The sequence below is a fragment of the Chiloscyllium plagiosum genome, chromosome 40, assembly GCF_004010195.1.
Source record: "Chiloscyllium plagiosum isolate BGI_BamShark_2017 chromosome 40, ASM401019v2, whole genome shotgun sequence".
NCBI lineage: Eukaryota > Metazoa > Chordata > Chondrichthyes > Orectolobiformes > Hemiscylliidae > Chiloscyllium > Chiloscyllium plagiosum.
The window spans coordinates 17030676-17048689 of NC_057749.1; the positions used below are offsets into that span (position 1 = coordinate 17030676).

Genomic DNA, 18014 nt, shown 5'->3' on the forward strand with positions numbered 1-18014 from the left:
GGAAATGGGAGAGTGGGAAATAGAGAGAGAGAGAGTTGAGAGAGACAGTATGTGAGAGAGAGAGAGGGTGTGAGAGTGTGTGTGAGAGAGAGAGAGAGTGTGTGTGTATGTGTGTGCGAGAGTGTGAGTGTGTGTGGGGTGTGGGGAAGGCAGGACAGAATGTAAAGGTTAGGTAACAGAGTTGCCCTGGCAACCTGTTCAACACGCAAACAGCAACGATTCAATTAACTCAGAAACACGATGGGGGCGAGGCAGGCAGCGTCAGCAATTCCACGATTCACATTGGATTGGTCTAAAAGTACCCTTCTCAGCGAGCTGACCCCCAGAGGGGAGTGTTAATTTGAATAATGCAGAACCAGCTGCTCTCACTGATACACATACCTTCTTCAATATCTTCCCAGGGTCTAGCCTCTCCCAGTCTCACCATCCATTCCTCCAGTACCTCCCGCCTCAGTGCCCAGATGGTGAGAGTCTGACATTTATCATTCTTGTATTTGTCCTGATGAGTGCAAGGTGGAAAGCTTCAGGTGACACACCTCCATCTGCTACAACATTTCGGTGTCTGATCATCATGCATCAACAGAATTCCTGAACGTGGGCCCAGGATATTTGACCATAGAAACCATCACCACCGAGGCCAGGTCTATCTGTACCCGCTGCCTGCGGTCACTTTTTTAAAAAAATCATTCACGGGATGAGAGTGTCGCTGGCCTAGACCAGTATTTATTGCCCATCCCTAATTACCCAGAGGACAGTTAAGAGTCAATCACATTGCTGTGGGACTGGAGGCACATTTCAGCCAAACCGGGTAAAGATGTCAGATTCCTTCCCTAAAGGACATTAGTGAACCAGATGGGTTTTCCCAACAATTGACAATGAATTCATGGTCATCATTTGACTGCTAATTCCAGATTTTTATTGAGTTCAAATTCCATCTGCTGTGGCAAGATTTGAACCCGGGTCTCCAGAATGTGCATGGAAATGGGTCAGGCATGGCTTTGGAATGAGGGTCTGGTTACAATCAGTTAACTTGGCCCTCGATCGAACCTTGGTTCGAACAGTGGGGGAGGGGGCAGCTGTATTAAAACAGGGTGAACTTGATGCAGTGGGAAACAGTGGCACACTCAGGCAGTGCTGCCTTTCCTGTTTTACAACAGCGATTGCACAGCAGACCCACACAGGCTTTAAGAATGTTGTAAGGCCACAAAAGGCTGTGAGGAAATGCAAGTTCCTCTTCTTCAGAATCTACATACAACATTAGGAGGCTCCCAGTGAGCAGAGGAGAGACCCTGGGGAGTAACAGGGAGGGTCAGAAGGTGCTGGGGGGGGTGTCAGTGTGAATGGGGAGGGGGGGGGGAAATGGGAGTCATGGCTCATCCACAGGGGCAATAGGTGACTAGGCCCCAAATGCTCACCCCTGGTCCCAGGCTTTGGGCCTAAATTGGCAAAAAAACAACTACACCTGACAGAAGCACAGAACATGGTCATACAGAAAACAAATTATGTTTAGCTAAACACTGCAATCCATACAACTGGATTGTTCCTCTGCACTCCCCTCCAAAAAGCAGAGCATGGTGTCTGCCCACTTCCTGTGGTGGGAAAGAGTAACAGGAAACCAAGGGCATAGCTTGGGCCTACAAGAAGTGGTCAAAGCAACCAAAGGCAGCACAGTGACTCAAAGCGCGAGTCTTGTCAATGTTTGCCTGACAATCTTCTGTCACTTTTTTTTCTCAAATAAGAGACTAAAGGAAAGCAATGGAGGCACTGGGAGGTCATGTGGGTCAAGTCAGTGTCGAGACAGCAACAACTACTTAGTCACATCTTGCTCATTTAACATTCTCAAATCCTGAAAGGAGTACAGTATATAAGAAAATAACAGGAGCAGGAGTAGTCCATTCAGCCCCTTAAACTTGCCCCATCATTCAACTTTGGGGCTGATCTGGCCCAGGCTTCAACTCTTCTGTGCCAGCTCCTGACAGCCCTCAACTCTCTGCTATTTCAACAATCTCTCTACCTCCTCTTTAAATACCCTCAGTGATCCAGCCACCACAACTCTCTGCAGTGGATCATTTCCGACATCCATGACCCTCTGGGAGATGAAATTCCTTCACATCAGTTTTAAATGGGAGTTCAGTATTCTGTAATTATGTCCCTCTTTTGAGATTTCCCACTCGTGGAAATGTCTTCTCAACATCAACCCTGTCAAATACCCTCAGAATCTTCTATGTTTCAATAGGATTGTCCCTCATTCTTCTCAACTCCAATGATTAAAGGCCTAACCTGATTAGTTGCTCTATACAAGTCAATCCTTCATCCCAGGTATCAGCTGAGTGAATCTCTTTTGTTCAGATCAGAATGGTGATGTATTGCCGTGGGGATTAGAGACCCTCAGTTGTTGCAGGGGGTCACACAGCGAGGGTAGTGGGACACACTCACTGGATACATGGCCCGGGTGCTCCCTTCCAGTATTCACTCCTCCCTCTTACAGTCATAGAGTCATAGAGATGTACAGCACAGAAACAGACCCTTCGGTCCAACCCGTCCATGCCAACCAGATATCCCAACCCAATCTAGTCCCACCTGCCAGCACCCGGCCCATATCCCTCCAAACCCTTCCTATTCATATACCCATCAAAATGCCTCTTAAATGTTGCAATTGTACCAGCCACCACCACTTCCTCTGGCTGTTCATTCCATACACGCATCACCCTCTGCATGAAAACGTCCCTTAGGTCTCTTTTACATCTTTTCTCTCTCACCCTAAACCTATGCCCTCTAGTTCCGGATTCCCCCCATCCCAGTGAAAAGACTTTGTGTATTTACCCTATCCATGCGCCTCATGATTTTATAAACCTCTATAAGGTCACCCCTCAGCTTCCAATGGTCCAGGTAAAACAGCCCTAGCCTTTTCAACCCTATAGTTCAAATCTCCAACCTTGCAACATCCTTGTAAATCTTTTCTGAACCCTTTCAAGTTTCACAACATCTTTCCGATAGGAAGGAGACCAGAATTGCACGCAATATTCCAACAGTGGCCTAACCAATGACCTGTACAGCTGCATCATGACCTCCCAACTCCTGTACTCAATAATCTGACCAAGAAAGGAAAGCATACCAAACGCCTTCTTCACTATCCTATCTACCTGCGACTCCACTTGCAAGGAACTATGAACCTGCACTCCAAGGTCTCTTTGTTCAGCAACACTCCCTAAAACCTTACCATTAAGTGTATAAGTCCTGCTAAGATTTGTTTTCCCAAAATGCAGCCCTCGTATTTATTTAAATTAAACTCCATCTGCCACTTCTGTTGTAATCTGAGGTAACTGTCTTCGCTGTCCACTACACCTCATCTGCAAACTTACTAACTGTACCTCTTATGTTCACATCTTCACTGATGATAGTGTGTTCCCAAAATACCCCCAAAGATTCCATTCCTTCCTTATTCCCTGGTGAATCCTATGCAGTCAGACAGTGGTCAAGGGCAGATGGGGAATGTCTGGAGTGTCACATCTCCAGAGAACAGCTGTGGCTTGTAACTCCCTGCTACCCTTCCAGAACACAATAGCCAGGTGCTACAACCATAATGTGCACAGCAAGGTCCAACGGTTAGTGATTTCAGTCACCACCAAAACTGATTTAGCTATTGGCCAAGGTTGGATTTCAGCTAGGCACCAGAACACCCCCTTTCTTTTTTAGCTGGAGCTTTGTAGGATCTTTAAACAGTCATAGAGTTGTACAGCACGGAAACAGATACTTTGGTCCATTTAATCCATGCTGACCAGATATCCGAAAATAATCTAGTTGCATTTGCCTGAACCAACACTCCAACCCCCCTGCACCCTGCACTGGGTGAGAGACTAGATAAACACTCCCCCCCGCACCAGAGTGAGAGACTGGGTAAACACTCCCCCAGCACTGGAGTGAGAGACTGGGTAAACACTCCCCCAGCACTGGAGTGAGAGACTGGGTAAACACTCCCCGCAGCACTGGAGTGAGAGACTGGGTAAACACTCCCCCCAGCACCAGAGTGAGAGACTGGGTAAACACTCCCCCCAACACCGGAGTGAGAGACTGGGTAAACACTCCCCCAGACCTGGAGTGAGAGACTGGGTAAACACTCCCCCCAGCACCGGAGTGAGAGACTGGGTAAACACTCCCCCCAGCACCAGAGTGAGAGACTGGGTAAACACTCCCCCCAACACCGGAGTGAGAGACTGGGTAAACACTCCCCCAGACCTGGAGTGAGAGACTGGGTAAACACTCCCCCCAGCACCAGAGTCAGAGACTGGGTAAACACTCCCGGTAAACACTCCCCCCAGCACCAGAGTCAGAGACTGGGTAAACACTCCCCGCAGCACTGGAGTGAGAGACTGGGTAAACACTCCCCCCAGCACCAGAGTCAGAGACTGGGTAAACACTCCCCCAGCACTGGAGTGAGAGACTGGGCAAACAGCTCAAACTCTGTGATGGGGATGAAGAGGAGACCCTCAGATTCAGAGGATGGCTGAGTCCCTCACTGAGCTCAGCTGACACAGTGTTATGGAGGCTACCGCAATGCAGAAATAATTCAGGTTAAAATCAAAGTGGAAGTATCCCAATGCTTGAATTAATTTTGCAACTTCACCTCCTGTGAGAGAGTGCGGAACCTGTTGCTACTGCTGCGGGAGAAAGGTCCATAAATGGAGATTTGAAAGTTTTATTTTAAGCTCACAAGCTGGATATCAGGGATTTGATTCCCAACCTTTACCAGAACCAGTGAACCAGCCAAAAGCCACTGCTCAAAAAGGCAGCTCTGCAGGGAACTGCCCTGGACAGGCCCCAAGGTTATATGAATCTCTGCCAATCATGATGCAGATTTGTCCAGATTGAGAGTGCTCAGCATGCTCAAAACAACAACAGTATTCACGTTAACTCTTTGATGTTATAAGCACACCTTGCATTTCTTTGCAGCTTCCAGGCACATTTCCTTGTTTACATTTGTCCAGGACAGGGGAAAGGCAGGGCAGTGGGACTTGCTGCATTACTATCTCAGAGAGCCAGAGTGGCCTTAATGTGCTGTAACCATTCTGACTCTATAATCAAATTACATTGCCTCCACTAACAAACAGGATTTGGAAATATCACTAAACTTTATACTTTCCAGGAAATTTCAAGCTTTGTGGAAAAGCGCCTGATTTTTATTTTACAACTTGAAATGAATTTGTTATTGATTTGTGATGTATTAAAGCTGCTGCGAATTGGTACAATTCATATTAACTGGTACTGGAATTACAAATGGATAAAACCAGGAGGGAGGGGAAGTTGGGCAACAGCACGGCAACAAGGGAGGAAGAGTGAGAGGGAAGGCAGCACGGTGACAAAGGAGAGAGATAGAGAGCAAGAGAAAGAAATAATGAGGGGAGCACAGTGATGAGGAAACGAGAGAGAGGAGAGCACAGTGATGAGAGAGAAAGAGAGAGAGAAAAAGGAACACAGTGATGAAGGAGAGAAAGAACAATGACAAGGGTGAGAAAGGAAAACATAATGATGAGGTAGAGAGAAAGAGAGAGATAGATAGATAGAGAGAAGAACACAGTGACAAGGATGAGAGACACACAGACAATTCTATTAATAGCCATGGAGGGAAGAAATGACAGGAGTGTCCAGTCTTATTCTGCCTTGATGACCATGTGAGCACTCTGTGGCTCTATATTCAGGTGCTGCTGCTGCAACTCATCCAAACTGAACCAGACTAATACAGCACAGAGCCGCGAATGAACCTAGATCAACGCGAGCAGCAACCTTCAGATAGCCCATACTCTGGGGAGTTGCCATATCCCACCATTGGGCTGGAATTCTCTGGAATTAGCTCCTGTCTTAAACAAGCTCCAGACACATCAGTGTGGAGTCACAGGAAAGTTGCTGCAAAGTTATCAGTGATTGAGCCTTGAACCGAGTGAACACAAACCGATCAGTGAGAGATGGTGTGGGGTCTGATCAGTGCAGTGGGACTACTTCAGGTCATTCCTGAGGTGGTCAGAGATCAGGCATGTGAGGGATTGGCCAAGGAATACGAGAGGACTCCCTGCGGTGGGTTGCTGTTGGATTCCGTCTGTGTGTGAATTATTCCTGAATTTCATACCTGAGCCTTCTCTCTCTTGGCCCGAATGAGGGTCTCTTGGTAATGCTCAGCCACAGGGGGTAAGACATCAGCCAGCTTGGCACTCGGCAGGAGCAGTGCATTCAGAGTCTTCTGAGGATCCCCTTCATCCACAGCCTCATTAATCAGGCCAATCGCCTTAATTCCTGGGAAATACAACAGCAGATCAGAAGCAGCCTTAAACTCAGGCTGGGAACATACAGGTACACATATAGATGCGTGTGCATACAGACACACAGATGGTGACAAACTGAACAAGCAGTCCTGAGGATCAAATCACCCATGACAGAGCTGTAGCCTCTTTTCCTTCCTCCAAGAATGGGATCTCTGCACAGCCAGTTGTTCTCAGTGCCAAGGTTGGGGGCGGTGCGGTGTGTGTGGAATGCAGGCAGCAATCAGCCAGAGTATTAGGCAAGAGGGTGATTAGGTTCCCTTGTGATATCTCTCTTTGGAAATTGGAGCAGTAGGCCATTCGACCAATCAAGCCTGCTTCCCTATCAATCAGATCTTGGCTTCTGAATGGGCCATCTTAATGACTGCTCTTGGAAACTTCAACGCATTGTCAGTCAAAGACCTGTCCAACCCAGCTTTGAGTAAATTCGTCACCACTCACTGACCACCCAGCCATTATCAAACCTTCTGGAGATGAAGTTCCTCCTCATCTCCATCCCTAAAGCAGAATGCCTTATTTTTAAAATCTGCCCTGATTTCTAGAGTTCCCTCTGATAGGGGGCATCTACCCGTCAAGTCACCTTAGACTCTTATTTTTAAGTAAGATCAGCTTTTACTCTCTGAAATTCCAGCAAGTACAGAACCAACTTACTCAACCCTTCCTCACAAGCCAACTCCTTCATCCCAGATATCAGCCTGGTGACCCATTCTCTGAACTACATCCAATAGAGTCCACCCCCTTCACCTGTTTTTCTCATCAGCTTGTTCAGTGATGTTAGTACACACCTCTAGAGCAAGTGGGATTTGAACCCAGGGCTCTCAGTCCAAGGATAGGGATGCTCGCACTGCACCACAAGACAGCCTTACATTTACTTCATAATTTTTAACAAAGCATGTTATTTAATCTATTATTCTCATCAATCTCATTCACAGAGGTTGTTATTTAGCAGTGGAGCAGGTGGGACTTGAACTAGGCCTCCTGGTCTAGAGGTAGGGATACTATCACTGCACCACAAGAGAGCCCCCTTAATCCCCTCCTTAAGTGAGGAGATGATATGAAATTTAGCTGCAGTGTCCCCAATATCCACTACTATTGTAACAGGTGTCCCCTACTTTCACAAGCCTTCTCTCTTTGCTATTCAGGCCAATATTCCATTTGTCATCCCTCTTACTTGTTTTATGGTTGATTCTCACAGGACAATTTAAGATCGGAAGAATGGACATTTGAAAACACTGACAATTAAGACAGGGCTAAAGGTTACAATGCATAGACTCTCCTCCTGCCATTCTACATTCACATGGTATAATTGGCTAATCACAGGATCAACAGGGTAGCTCAGTGATTAGCACTGCTGCCTCACAGCACCAGGGACCTCTGTTCGATTCCAGCCTCAGGCGACTGACTGTGTGGAGTTTGCACATTCTGGGTTTCCTCCAGTGTTCTGGTTTCCACCCACAATCCTAAGGTTTGCAGGTTAGATGAATTGGCCATGCTAAATTGCCCATAGAGTTCAGGGATGTGTAGGTAAGGTGCATTAGCCAGGGGTAAATATAGGGTAAGGGAATGGGACTAGGTGGGTTACTCTTCTCAGGGTCGGTGTGGATTTGGTGGGGTGAAGGGCCTGTTCCCACGGTGTAGGGTTTCTGTGAATCTCATCAATTTGTCAACAATAGACCCAGGCATGAGGAGAGGGAAAGCGTACAGGAGTAGCTTGGCTTCCTGTTCCCATTGTCTACTTACGATCATGTTCCTCTTGGACTACTATGTTCACCTGGTCAACCGATCCCTGGATATCGTTCCAGGTGAGAAACTCATTGCTCTCTGCTCGCGCTTTGGCCTTCATTCTCATCAGCTCATCCACATACCTGTCACACACAAAGGGCACCGTGAAGATCAAAGCTGAGGGGTGATCTCAATCAGTGTGTTTCGGACATCTCAAAAGGATCTCACTGAGTCGAATGAATTGTAAAACCTTAAAACAAGAGCCAGTTTATTAAGGGGCAATGTTGAGAAACAGGAAGTGGAAATGTGGAACTCTCTCTGTCTCTGTGTTGTTGAGTTGGGGATAAATTGAAATGACAAAACTGTGAGTCAGAAGATTTTGGTAAAGGTTGCAGTATCAAGGCAGTCAGACCAAGCTAAAATACAGATCAGCTGTTATTGAACTGAATGGCAAAACAGGCTTGAATGGACTCCCCTTATTCCAATACCAACAAACAGCCAAATCTAAAGTAACAATGATGAAAGAACATGAAATTACGGCACAGAGGTTGATACCCTGTCACCAAGTCCCCCTTTATTTACATGGAGAGAGTTTTAGAGATATACAGCATGGAAACAGACCCTTCGGTCCAACTCGTCCAGATAGCCCTCGACACTGATTCAGCTCTCAGAGTGAACAGAACCTCTCAGCCAGGGCTCCCTGGTTGGACCAGATTAACAGATCCAATCCGGGAACTCATATTCTATGAGGTCCAGCTGGCTGACCTCATTACAATCACTACGAACAAGATGGTGAGGTAGAGGTTGATCGTACGTATGTGATCGTACTGCAATGACACTCAAAACTCTGCTGCTGGCAACATCCCAACTCTCACCAAGTTCCGCTCACCCTCTGGCTCTCAGGCAGGCAGCTGCTTGTGTTTCAAATCCCTCCAAAGCCATATCCCTCTCTCTCTGTCCCTGTAAACCCCTCCTCCAGTTCTGCCATCCTCTGAGATCTCTGGGCTTCTCTGATTGTATTGTTGATTTCATCGAGGATCATTGATTTTCATCCCTCGCCCATCAGATGGGCATTCCGTTCCAAGAGCTGTCCTTCCCAAAACCTCTCCAGCTCCATCCCGCTCTCTGTGTGTGGTCATGATAGAGTCAAATGTTCGATGTTAATTGTAGTGATCAAAACCCAGTGAGTGGATCCCATTGACTGAGATTCTTTATTGGGGTTATTAATGTGGGCCAATCAGGGAGCCCTGGCTGACAGATATAAATAGCAGTGTCACCTGCACACACACAACATAAATAAAATAAAAAGAAAAAAAAAAACAAGAGTCTCAGGGGCCCTGCTCACTGACAGCTGCCTCTGAGGGAGCTGGATCAGTATCAAGGACTCTCCTTGTGGAAATAAAGGGTGACTTGCTGATGGGATACCAGCCTCTGTGGAGTTATTTCACAGTGCAGCTTCCCCTGGACACAGAGTACAAAGACAGAATCAAATTTATTTGTATTTCTTAGCCATTAAGAAATAATTTGATAAAAAGTGTTAAAAATTATGAGTGCACAGTGCAAAGTAGCAACTCATGTCTAATCTGTACCTCAATTCCATTTACCTGCTGTTGATCAATAACCTCACCTAATAAAAAATTATGTATATCTCTGTCAGCCAAGCAGACTTAATCTTTTGAGGAAGACGTTTTCGGATTTCCATTATCCTTTATGTGAAAAAGTGTTCTTTCACTTGCTTCTTAATAGTTCAGCTCAAATATTAGGATTGAGCTCCCTTGTTTAAAAAAAAATGGAAAAAAAATAAATAGGAGTGTCAAAAGGGCTCCTGAGTCTAAGGACTGACTCCGAGCTGTCAGGTCAAGAGCCCATGTACCGTACACATGTAAATAAAGAGCGACTTGGTGAGGGGATACTGGCCTCTGTGCAGTTATTTCAATAACGCTCTGTGAAACATTTTGGAATGGTCACAATGTTAAAGGTACCACATAATTCCAACTTGTTGTTGTCGTTAACAGGAGGTTTAACCCACAATTCCGATGACTCTATTTGGCCCGTCTCTCCCTCACTGGCTTCCTAAAGCCTGGGTCTCTAGGCTGTGCTCTTACCTCTGAGCGTTGCCATCGTCCACGTTGGTGAGTCCTGTCACTGGGTTCTGGATCTGTCTCCACACCCCGTTCACATCCCCAGCCTCCAGAGCACGATTGATCAGTGCCACAGAAGACAGCATCTCCACAGCAACAGCCAGCTCAGCATGTGTTAAGTTGCCCTGTTCCCAGATACATGTAAACATTTAATGTTGGTTATTTACATGCAATGAAAATGTAAGTAACACTTGCAGCAAGCAATAATGACTAACCAATTAAATAAAGTACCCATGAAATATTCTGCCCATCAACTTTGCAAAACCTAACACAGCCCCATGTGGACTGTCCCCTATCACTGACACTACCCACCTATTTAATCCCTGTGATGAGGTTCAGAGGAAACATTCCTTGACCTGGAGGGGATTTTGAACAAAGCTAATTTTGTTTGTAAAAGCAGATAATTAAATGACAATGTGGTAAAAGGGAGAGCAATATGGAGGTGGGAGGCAGTGGTAATGCCACTGGACTAGTGGCCCAGAGGCTCAGGCTAATGTTCTGGGGACATGTGTTCGAATCCCACCTGGGCAGGTGATGAAACATGAAGTCACTGAAATATGAAATCAAAACTTAGTGTAACGGCGATCACGTAACCACAGTCGAATGTTGAGAAAAAACATCAAGAATCTGCCTCTTCACCTGGTCTGACCTGCACACCTGGCTCACTCCAATGTGGTTGACTCTGGGCAATGGGGGACGGACAATAAATACCTGGCCAGTGATGCTGAAAATGTTTAATACCATTAGAAAAAAATGTGAGGACGTCTCAGAAGATATTGACACTTGGAGTTTAAAATTCCAGGAATGATGCTTCTGATATTTATGCTGCTTTCAATATTAGTGCAGGGAATAAACAAAACGTATTTATCAAGGACAGGGAAGACATGGATGTTTTAGCAACCCAGCCTTGAGGGTTTGGGTTTCCTCTGGGTGCTCCAGTTTCCTCCCACGTCTAAAGATGTAAAGGTTAGGGTGGATTGGCCATGCTAAATTGCCCATAGTGTCCAGGGATGTGCAGGCTAGGTAGATTGGCTGTGGGGAATGCAGGGTTACAGGGATAGGGTAGGGGGGTGGGTCTGGGTGGATCTGTTCAGAAGGTTAGTGTGGATTCAATGGGCTGAATGGCCTGCTTCCACAGTGTAGGGTTTCTATGATTCAAAAAACTGTCTTGAATCAGACCCTGGCTATGGAGCTCTGGCCTTGATAGCTCACAATGACCAACCTGGTGGCTCTGCTGTTGCAGGGTGGACAGCTCCTGCTGGTACAGCTCAGCTGCAAATGGGTGCACCTCTGGTAACTGGGCATCGCGATTCATCAGCTCTGTCACCGTATCCTCAGCTACTCCTTTACGGATCGCTGCATTGATTCGAGATACAGCCTCCAGCACTGAAACAAGAGATTCAATTAAATTCCGTTCTGAATTAGTAATTGGATCAAGGGTTACTGGGAGAAGGCAGGGGAATGGGGCTGAGAAACACACCAAATGGGGAGCACACTCTATGGGCAGAAGGTACTCATTCTGCTTCCATACCTTATGGGTTAATGGATCCTAAATTATGGTCATTTCAGAGTCTACAATATCCCAAAATTAATGTCAAAGTTGCTGTTGTAAATGGAAGAAATTCCAATTTCAGGCACAGCCTATCTCCATCAAACAGTCCCAGGACAGGGACAGCATGCAGTTAAAGACAGAGTAAAGCTACCTCTGCATTGTCCTCCAAACACTTGCAGAGGAAATTGACACTGCTCGTATGTTGGATCAGATGGTCAACTGACGCTCATCTACTTGATTTTGATTTTATAAAACAGTTTGAAGAAAGGCAGTAAACTCTCCTTGTGTTCTGCTCGACCTACTTCCCTCAGACATCAAATAATTAAACATTGTTTTGAGGAGCTCACTGATCATAAAATGACTATTGCACTGAAACGCTTTTAGATTTGTTGAGAAATATCTGTAATTTTTAAATATATATTTCTTTCATGTGGGTGATTCCCTGTTAATAATACTAAGGGTGTACATCAATGTGATGGACTACGGCAGCTCACCATCACCTTCGAAAGGGCAATTAGGGACAGGCAGGGAATGCTGGTCCTGTCATTAAAAACATAAGTCGCTGATAAGGTCCAGGATTAAAGAGCGTGACTGAACTATAAATGCTTTCCTCTAGTTTATTTTCTCTTTGACTGAACCCACACCCAGGCTCCAAACCTAATCAGAGAACAAAGACGTGGTGACTACTCACTTTTCCTGAACCGACGACTGTCTTGATTGGCTTGGTCAACTCCGACCTGTAACTCCTCCTTGGTCAGAGGATCCTTTGAGCCCTGCTCCTGTTCAGCAGAATGTGATGGGGATTTAAGGGAGAATAGAGATTAGCAACATGGAGCAACTTATTGGGAGCTCTTTGATATATTTGAAAGCAGTATCAATCCCAATGTCCTGTCTCTCTAAACACTGTAGCAATCCCAGTAACAGTGCATCACCCTCTTGGCCACCCTGAGTGTTATTATACCGAGTGATATTTCATCATTCCTGGCCTGTGAAGGGTCTGACTCCTCCTGTTCTTACCTCAACGTCCTGAAAATTTTTCTCCTTCAAGTTAACATCTAATTCCTTTTTCAAAGTTACTATGAAAAATGATTTCACTAGCTTTTCAAGTGAGATATTTCAGATTGTAATAACACCTCACTTTCCCACTCCGTCGTTTTTGCCAGATATTCGTTACCTGAGCTTTCAGCTGTTTGTCAGAGGACAGCTGCTTGAGGTACCAATCACAGTTGTCCAACTCCACATCTCGCAGGCCCAAGGCTGGTGACTTCAGGGCGTTGTAGAGAGCTGTCCCATCTTGTTGCTCCAGAGCTCCATCTACGTTCTTCAGGCCATTCTGTACTGAAATCACAATAGGACAATGGGCCAAAGGGCACATTACCCCCTGGATGGGAAAGCTCTACATAGCTCTTCAAACCAAACCAAACATTGGTAGATTTAAATGAATGAAAATAAACTCAATACAGTTACTAGGAAGAACTACCCTTACTTAAGGGTGAGAAACCAAATGCAATTATCCTACAGCCCAACTCTCTTAATGAAACATGATGTTTCTATCTGTCCAGCATTGCCCCATTTCCCCAGAGTCCCTCGGGATTTCAGGCTCCCGTTGTGAGCAGTTCTGGGAGAAGCATCATGGGATGTGAATAAAAAACCTTTATTAAATTTTCTTTCAACTGGTCCATTGGGTTTCAAATTGACTTTGGGAAGGTGGGCATCCAGAGGGTGGCCATGTTGAACAACCACTGGTGGGAGAGAGGGGCTGGAGGAGTGGGAGGTGATGTGGTGGTACTTATAGGAAGATGACTGATGACCGTTGTCGACCATCGTTAGAATTAAATGCACTTGGAAGAGCCACCATGAGTCTGTCAACAATTATAACCCTTTGAAATGATCAAAGGCTTGTGTTGCCTCCTGATGGTGCACCGAATGGTGACAGGAAGACGGAGTTGGTCAGCAACAAATCTTTGCTACCACCAGTGTTGAACAGTAATAGAGTCACAGATCTCGATGCAGTGTGAGGGACAGTTACCTAAAACAATGCATTGTGTTCAACTAGGGATCGGGCTGTTTTGGATGTAATGAGGCAAGTTTAATAAAGGATTTATGAAATAGTCACCATAACATTATAGGGTGGGATGGTGGCTCAGTAGGGTTGCATGGTGGCTCAGTGGTTAGCACTGTTGCCTCACAGCACCAGGGTCCCAATTCGATTCCAGTCTCGGGTGACGGTCTGTGTGGAGTTTGCACGTTCTCCCCGTGTCTGCGTGGGTTTCCTCCGGGTGCTCCAGTTTCCTCCCACAATCACTAAGATGTGCAGGTCAGGTGAATTGGCCATGCTAAATTGCCCATAGTGTTAGGTGCATTAGTCAGAGGGAAATGGGTCTGGGTGGGTTACTCTTTGGAAGGTTGGTGTGGACTGGTTGGTCCAAAGGGCCTGTTTCCACGCTGTAGGGAATCTAATCTAATCTAATTTAGCATTTAGAATGTAGCTTCAGAGTGAGAAACCTGGGTTGGTAATAATTGTGCTAAGCTTAAATAAGGGTAATTATAAAGGAATGAGGGTTATGTTGGCTGGAGTGGAGTGGGAAAGGAGTTTAGTTGAAAAGATAGTTGCAGACCAAAGCAGACATTTAACAAAACAGATCATAACTCACACAAAGATACACCCCAGTGGATTCTAGGAAGGGAGCAACTGACCATGGTTAACCAGGGAAATTAAAGATATTAATCCAATTGAACGTGGAATAATAGTGTGTCAAGGCTCAATAGTAAGCAGAGGATGAGGCAAGTTATAAAACCTGACTAAAAGATGACAAAAACCTAATAAAGGCAGCAAATAAACTGGTTATAAACTTCCAAGTAATATTAAAACATGAAAGAAAAATAGCAATTGCTGGAGAAACACAGCAGGTCTGGCAGCATCCGTGGGAAGAAAGCGTTTTGAAATCAATGAGTCTTCATGAGAACTCAGTTGTGTGTGGATGGCACAACAAACCCGAGAGGCAGTGTGTTTATATTAACACCCAGGGAAACCTGATCAGACACTGATGGCTGGGCGTCCCTTCCAGGAAAATGTGTCCAGCAACAGACTGGGTGGCTGGCTTCAAGGTTAAAGTTGATGCAGGAAACAGAAGACTGACATTTATAAAGCACATTTCACTTTTAACCTTGATGTACTTTACAGCTAATAATGTATAGCTTTAGTAATGTAGGAAACGCCAGCTCCCACACACAACAGTGCAATTATGACCTGAGAGTTGGTCGTGGTGTGACGTTGGCTTGAAGAATAATTACTGGAGACCTCTTCTGCTTGTCTTCATAATACTGACCGCGGGATCTTTAACACTCACCTGAGAAGGGTCTCAGTTTGAAGTCACATCTGAATGATGGTATCTCTGACAGTGCAGGAGTCCCTCAAAGGGTCACTAGAGTGTCAGCCTAGATTTGTGTGCTTAAACGTGGGGAGTGGGATTTGAACCTAGAATCTTGTGATTTGGGATGATTGTGCTCGCCACTGAGCCATGACCAACATTCATGCAGAGAGATTCAAGTAGCTTTTGTCGAAGCTGGCAGGATGTGTATTAAGTTTGGGGAGGAGTAACAAAAAGAGGTAAATCAATTGGACAGCTTCTGCTTTGCTGTCCGCTTCCTCAAAAGATGCCAACTCTGTTATTCATCAATGGGAGAATCCAAGCTGTGAGTGCATTGCAGCCCACTATGAGTCTCCTGCATACAGCAGCCAGGAGTCACCGTCTTCACTGACTTAGCACAACTGTCACTTTACCCAAGACCTCACACTGTGAACAAGTTGAGAGATTTCACAAACTTACAGTTGACTTTATTTACATTTCCCTGGATCTCAGCTTGTGTGAGGAGCTCTTCATAAACATCTCTCTCTTCCTGAGGGCTCCCAGGCACGTCCTTAAAAAAAAATAGAATCACAGGAGACATTTCAGTTCCCTGTTCCTTTCCGGGTTTCTCCCACCCCCTCTGCTACCTGTCTACAGAAAGCCATTCATTCTACATGGGCCGGGCCCAGGATTCTTCATGTTCCAACACAGTCATCCTGGTTCTGGTGCACTCCTGACTCTCAGGGAAAGATATCTACCATCCCCCTGCAGTTACAGCCACAGCAATGTTGTTGATTCTTAAACAGCATGTGAAATGGTGTGGCCTGACACCGAGGGAACACTGAGGCCTTGGACTGAAATGGTTCAAAGTGGCAGCTCAGCACCACCTTCTCCAGGGTGTTTGAGGACTGGCAATGAATTCCGCTCTTGCCAGCAACACTCACGTTCCAAGCATGAATAACAAAAACAGGAAGGTTCAGGTAATGTGAAGAGAGGCGGAGGTAAGTGTAAGAGAATCCTCCAGCATCTGCTTCAGCTCCTCTTACTGAACTGCACAATGCTGATTAATAGGGAAGAAGGTAAGTCAGCCAATCTCCCACACACTGCACAATCCCACACCAGTCCCACATAAACACATACTGTCCACTGCCTCCTTTTACAGAGACACCCTCTACTCCTTTACTTGTTGATGCCCACCTTATTCCGGGCGTTTGCCACTTTCTCGTGCTTGGCAGCACTCAGGGTGTTCTGATACTGCACACTTTGTCTTGAGTCCAAGTTGACTAGCATAGCATTGGGGTTCTGCATTGCTGCCAGGGTCTCTGCTGGAATGCCCTTCTCAATGGCATCATTGATGGCAATGACAGCTGCATGCACTGTGGGAAAGGGCAGAAAACCTTAATTAGCAGAACGTCAGCTTTTAAAAGCATAGTCGGAGTTTTGTCTTCAATAAATCCATCCTTTCCCCCATTCACTGACTATCTCGATTTTAAAACTTTCATTTAAATTCCTCCCTGGTCACATTCCCTCACTATGTCCGGGACCTCCTACAGGACCACAACCCACCGAGATATTGGTGCTCTGATCTCTTGAGCATCCCTGATTTGCATTGTTTCGCTATTGGTGGCTGTGCCTTCAGCTGCCTGGGCTCCAAGCTCTGGAATTCCCTCCTTAAACCTCCCCACCTTCCTCTCTCTCTCTCCACTTCCTTCAACATGCTCCTAAAAACCTCGCAGTTGGACTGTATTGATCACCTGTTCTTACATTTTGTCATATGGCATGGTGTCAGATTTGTTTGACGTATGTATCTGTGGAACACCTCAGGGCCTTTTGTTATTGTTGAAGGTGCTCCACCTCACACAGTACAATTCCACAGACAATGAACTTTTGACGTGTGGTTTTCAGCTCACACCCATGAGTTTGGGTTCAAGGCTAAGGAAAAGACAGGGTCAAGAACTGTCTTCAGGTTTGGTCTTCTTTATGACACTATTTATTACACATTAAAACTAAAGAGGACAATACCTGCTATTCAGAGATACACCAGGCACCAACCTGTTACTTTACTCAAAGACTTTTCCACAAACTACCACGATGGACAATGAGTCTATTTCCCAAGATTCTCTGAACATGTGATTAACATTCATGTGACGAGACTTCAGGCTGCTACCCAGCTCTCCATGTGTTTTCTCTCTCTCTCCTTTCTCATTTCTGCCCACACTGTTTTATTTATACACAGTGAGGAGCAGCTCAGTGACATCATCACAAGGGTATTGCAGGGTACTTGAGGTCTGGCTCAGCCAACTTCCCCCAGAAGGGGCCACTTGTCGTGGGAGAACCTGGACATTGAGATTGTCACAGTTCACATCAATCCCATCCTTGGCCATCATCGAAACACACCTCACCCAGTGCAAGGTAAAGCTTTGCCATTCGGAACAAAAACCAATTTTGACCTTCTCCCTCTCCCCCCAATGGTGTGTCTGTTATTTGTTGACCTGCTGACCCAACTGGGGTTGAGAAATACAGTCAGGACAACAGACTGAAAATATAACAGGACGCCAACTCTCAGGATCACTTACAGGCAGCTTCATCCACTGATAGCTCATTGGCCAAAATGCCCCCGATCTTACTGAACGCAGGCATCTGAATCCCATATTTTTCCAGTTCTGTCTTCATGTTGTTAATCTCCTCCTCTGAAACCGAAAAGACAAAAGCAGGAGTTAGGCACTGAGTCTGACAGTGTCCTTACCCTGGAACCCACTTATTCATCCCAGTGCCCACCCCCAGCTCTGTCCTCCCTGCCCTCTTGACCCTTTCTTGGACCCACTCGCCCATCCCTCACCCTCTTGCCAACTCTTGGTTTAAATGAACTAAAAGGAAGGAAGTAGGAGAGGGACCAGCAGGAGGTCATTGTACACATTGGTACCAACGACATAGCAAG

The 18014-nt window shown here is 45.8% G+C and overlaps 1 protein-coding gene and 1 long non-coding RNA gene across 3 annotated transcripts in view; one reads left to right on the plus strand and one right to left on the minus strand.

Moving 5' to 3' along the window:
• LOC122542583 overlaps positions 1 to 18014 on the plus strand; it is an 85674-nt gene that overhangs the window by 56862 nt on the left and 10798 nt on the right. The window lies entirely within an intron of this gene.
• iqgap1 (IQ motif containing GTPase activating protein 1) overlaps positions 1 to 18014 on the minus strand; it is a 111327-nt gene that overhangs the window by 43623 nt on the left and 49690 nt on the right. The window contains exons 7-15 of the mRNA XM_043680495.1: positions 17653 to 17766; positions 16274 to 16452; positions 15557 to 15647; positions 12901 to 13064; positions 12418 to 12505; positions 11397 to 11560; positions 10139 to 10299; positions 8052 to 8176; positions 6122 to 6285 (exon numbers count right to left, since the gene is read on the minus strand). Coding sequence (XP_043536430.1) covers positions 6122 to 6285; positions 8052 to 8176; positions 10139 to 10299; positions 11397 to 11560; positions 12418 to 12505; positions 12901 to 13064; positions 15557 to 15647; positions 16274 to 16452; positions 17653 to 17766 — 1250 coding nt within the window. The remainder of the gene's footprint in view (positions 1 to 6121; positions 6286 to 8051; positions 8177 to 10138; positions 10300 to 11396; positions 11561 to 12417; positions 12506 to 12900; positions 13065 to 15556; positions 15648 to 16273; positions 16453 to 17652; positions 17767 to 18014) is intronic.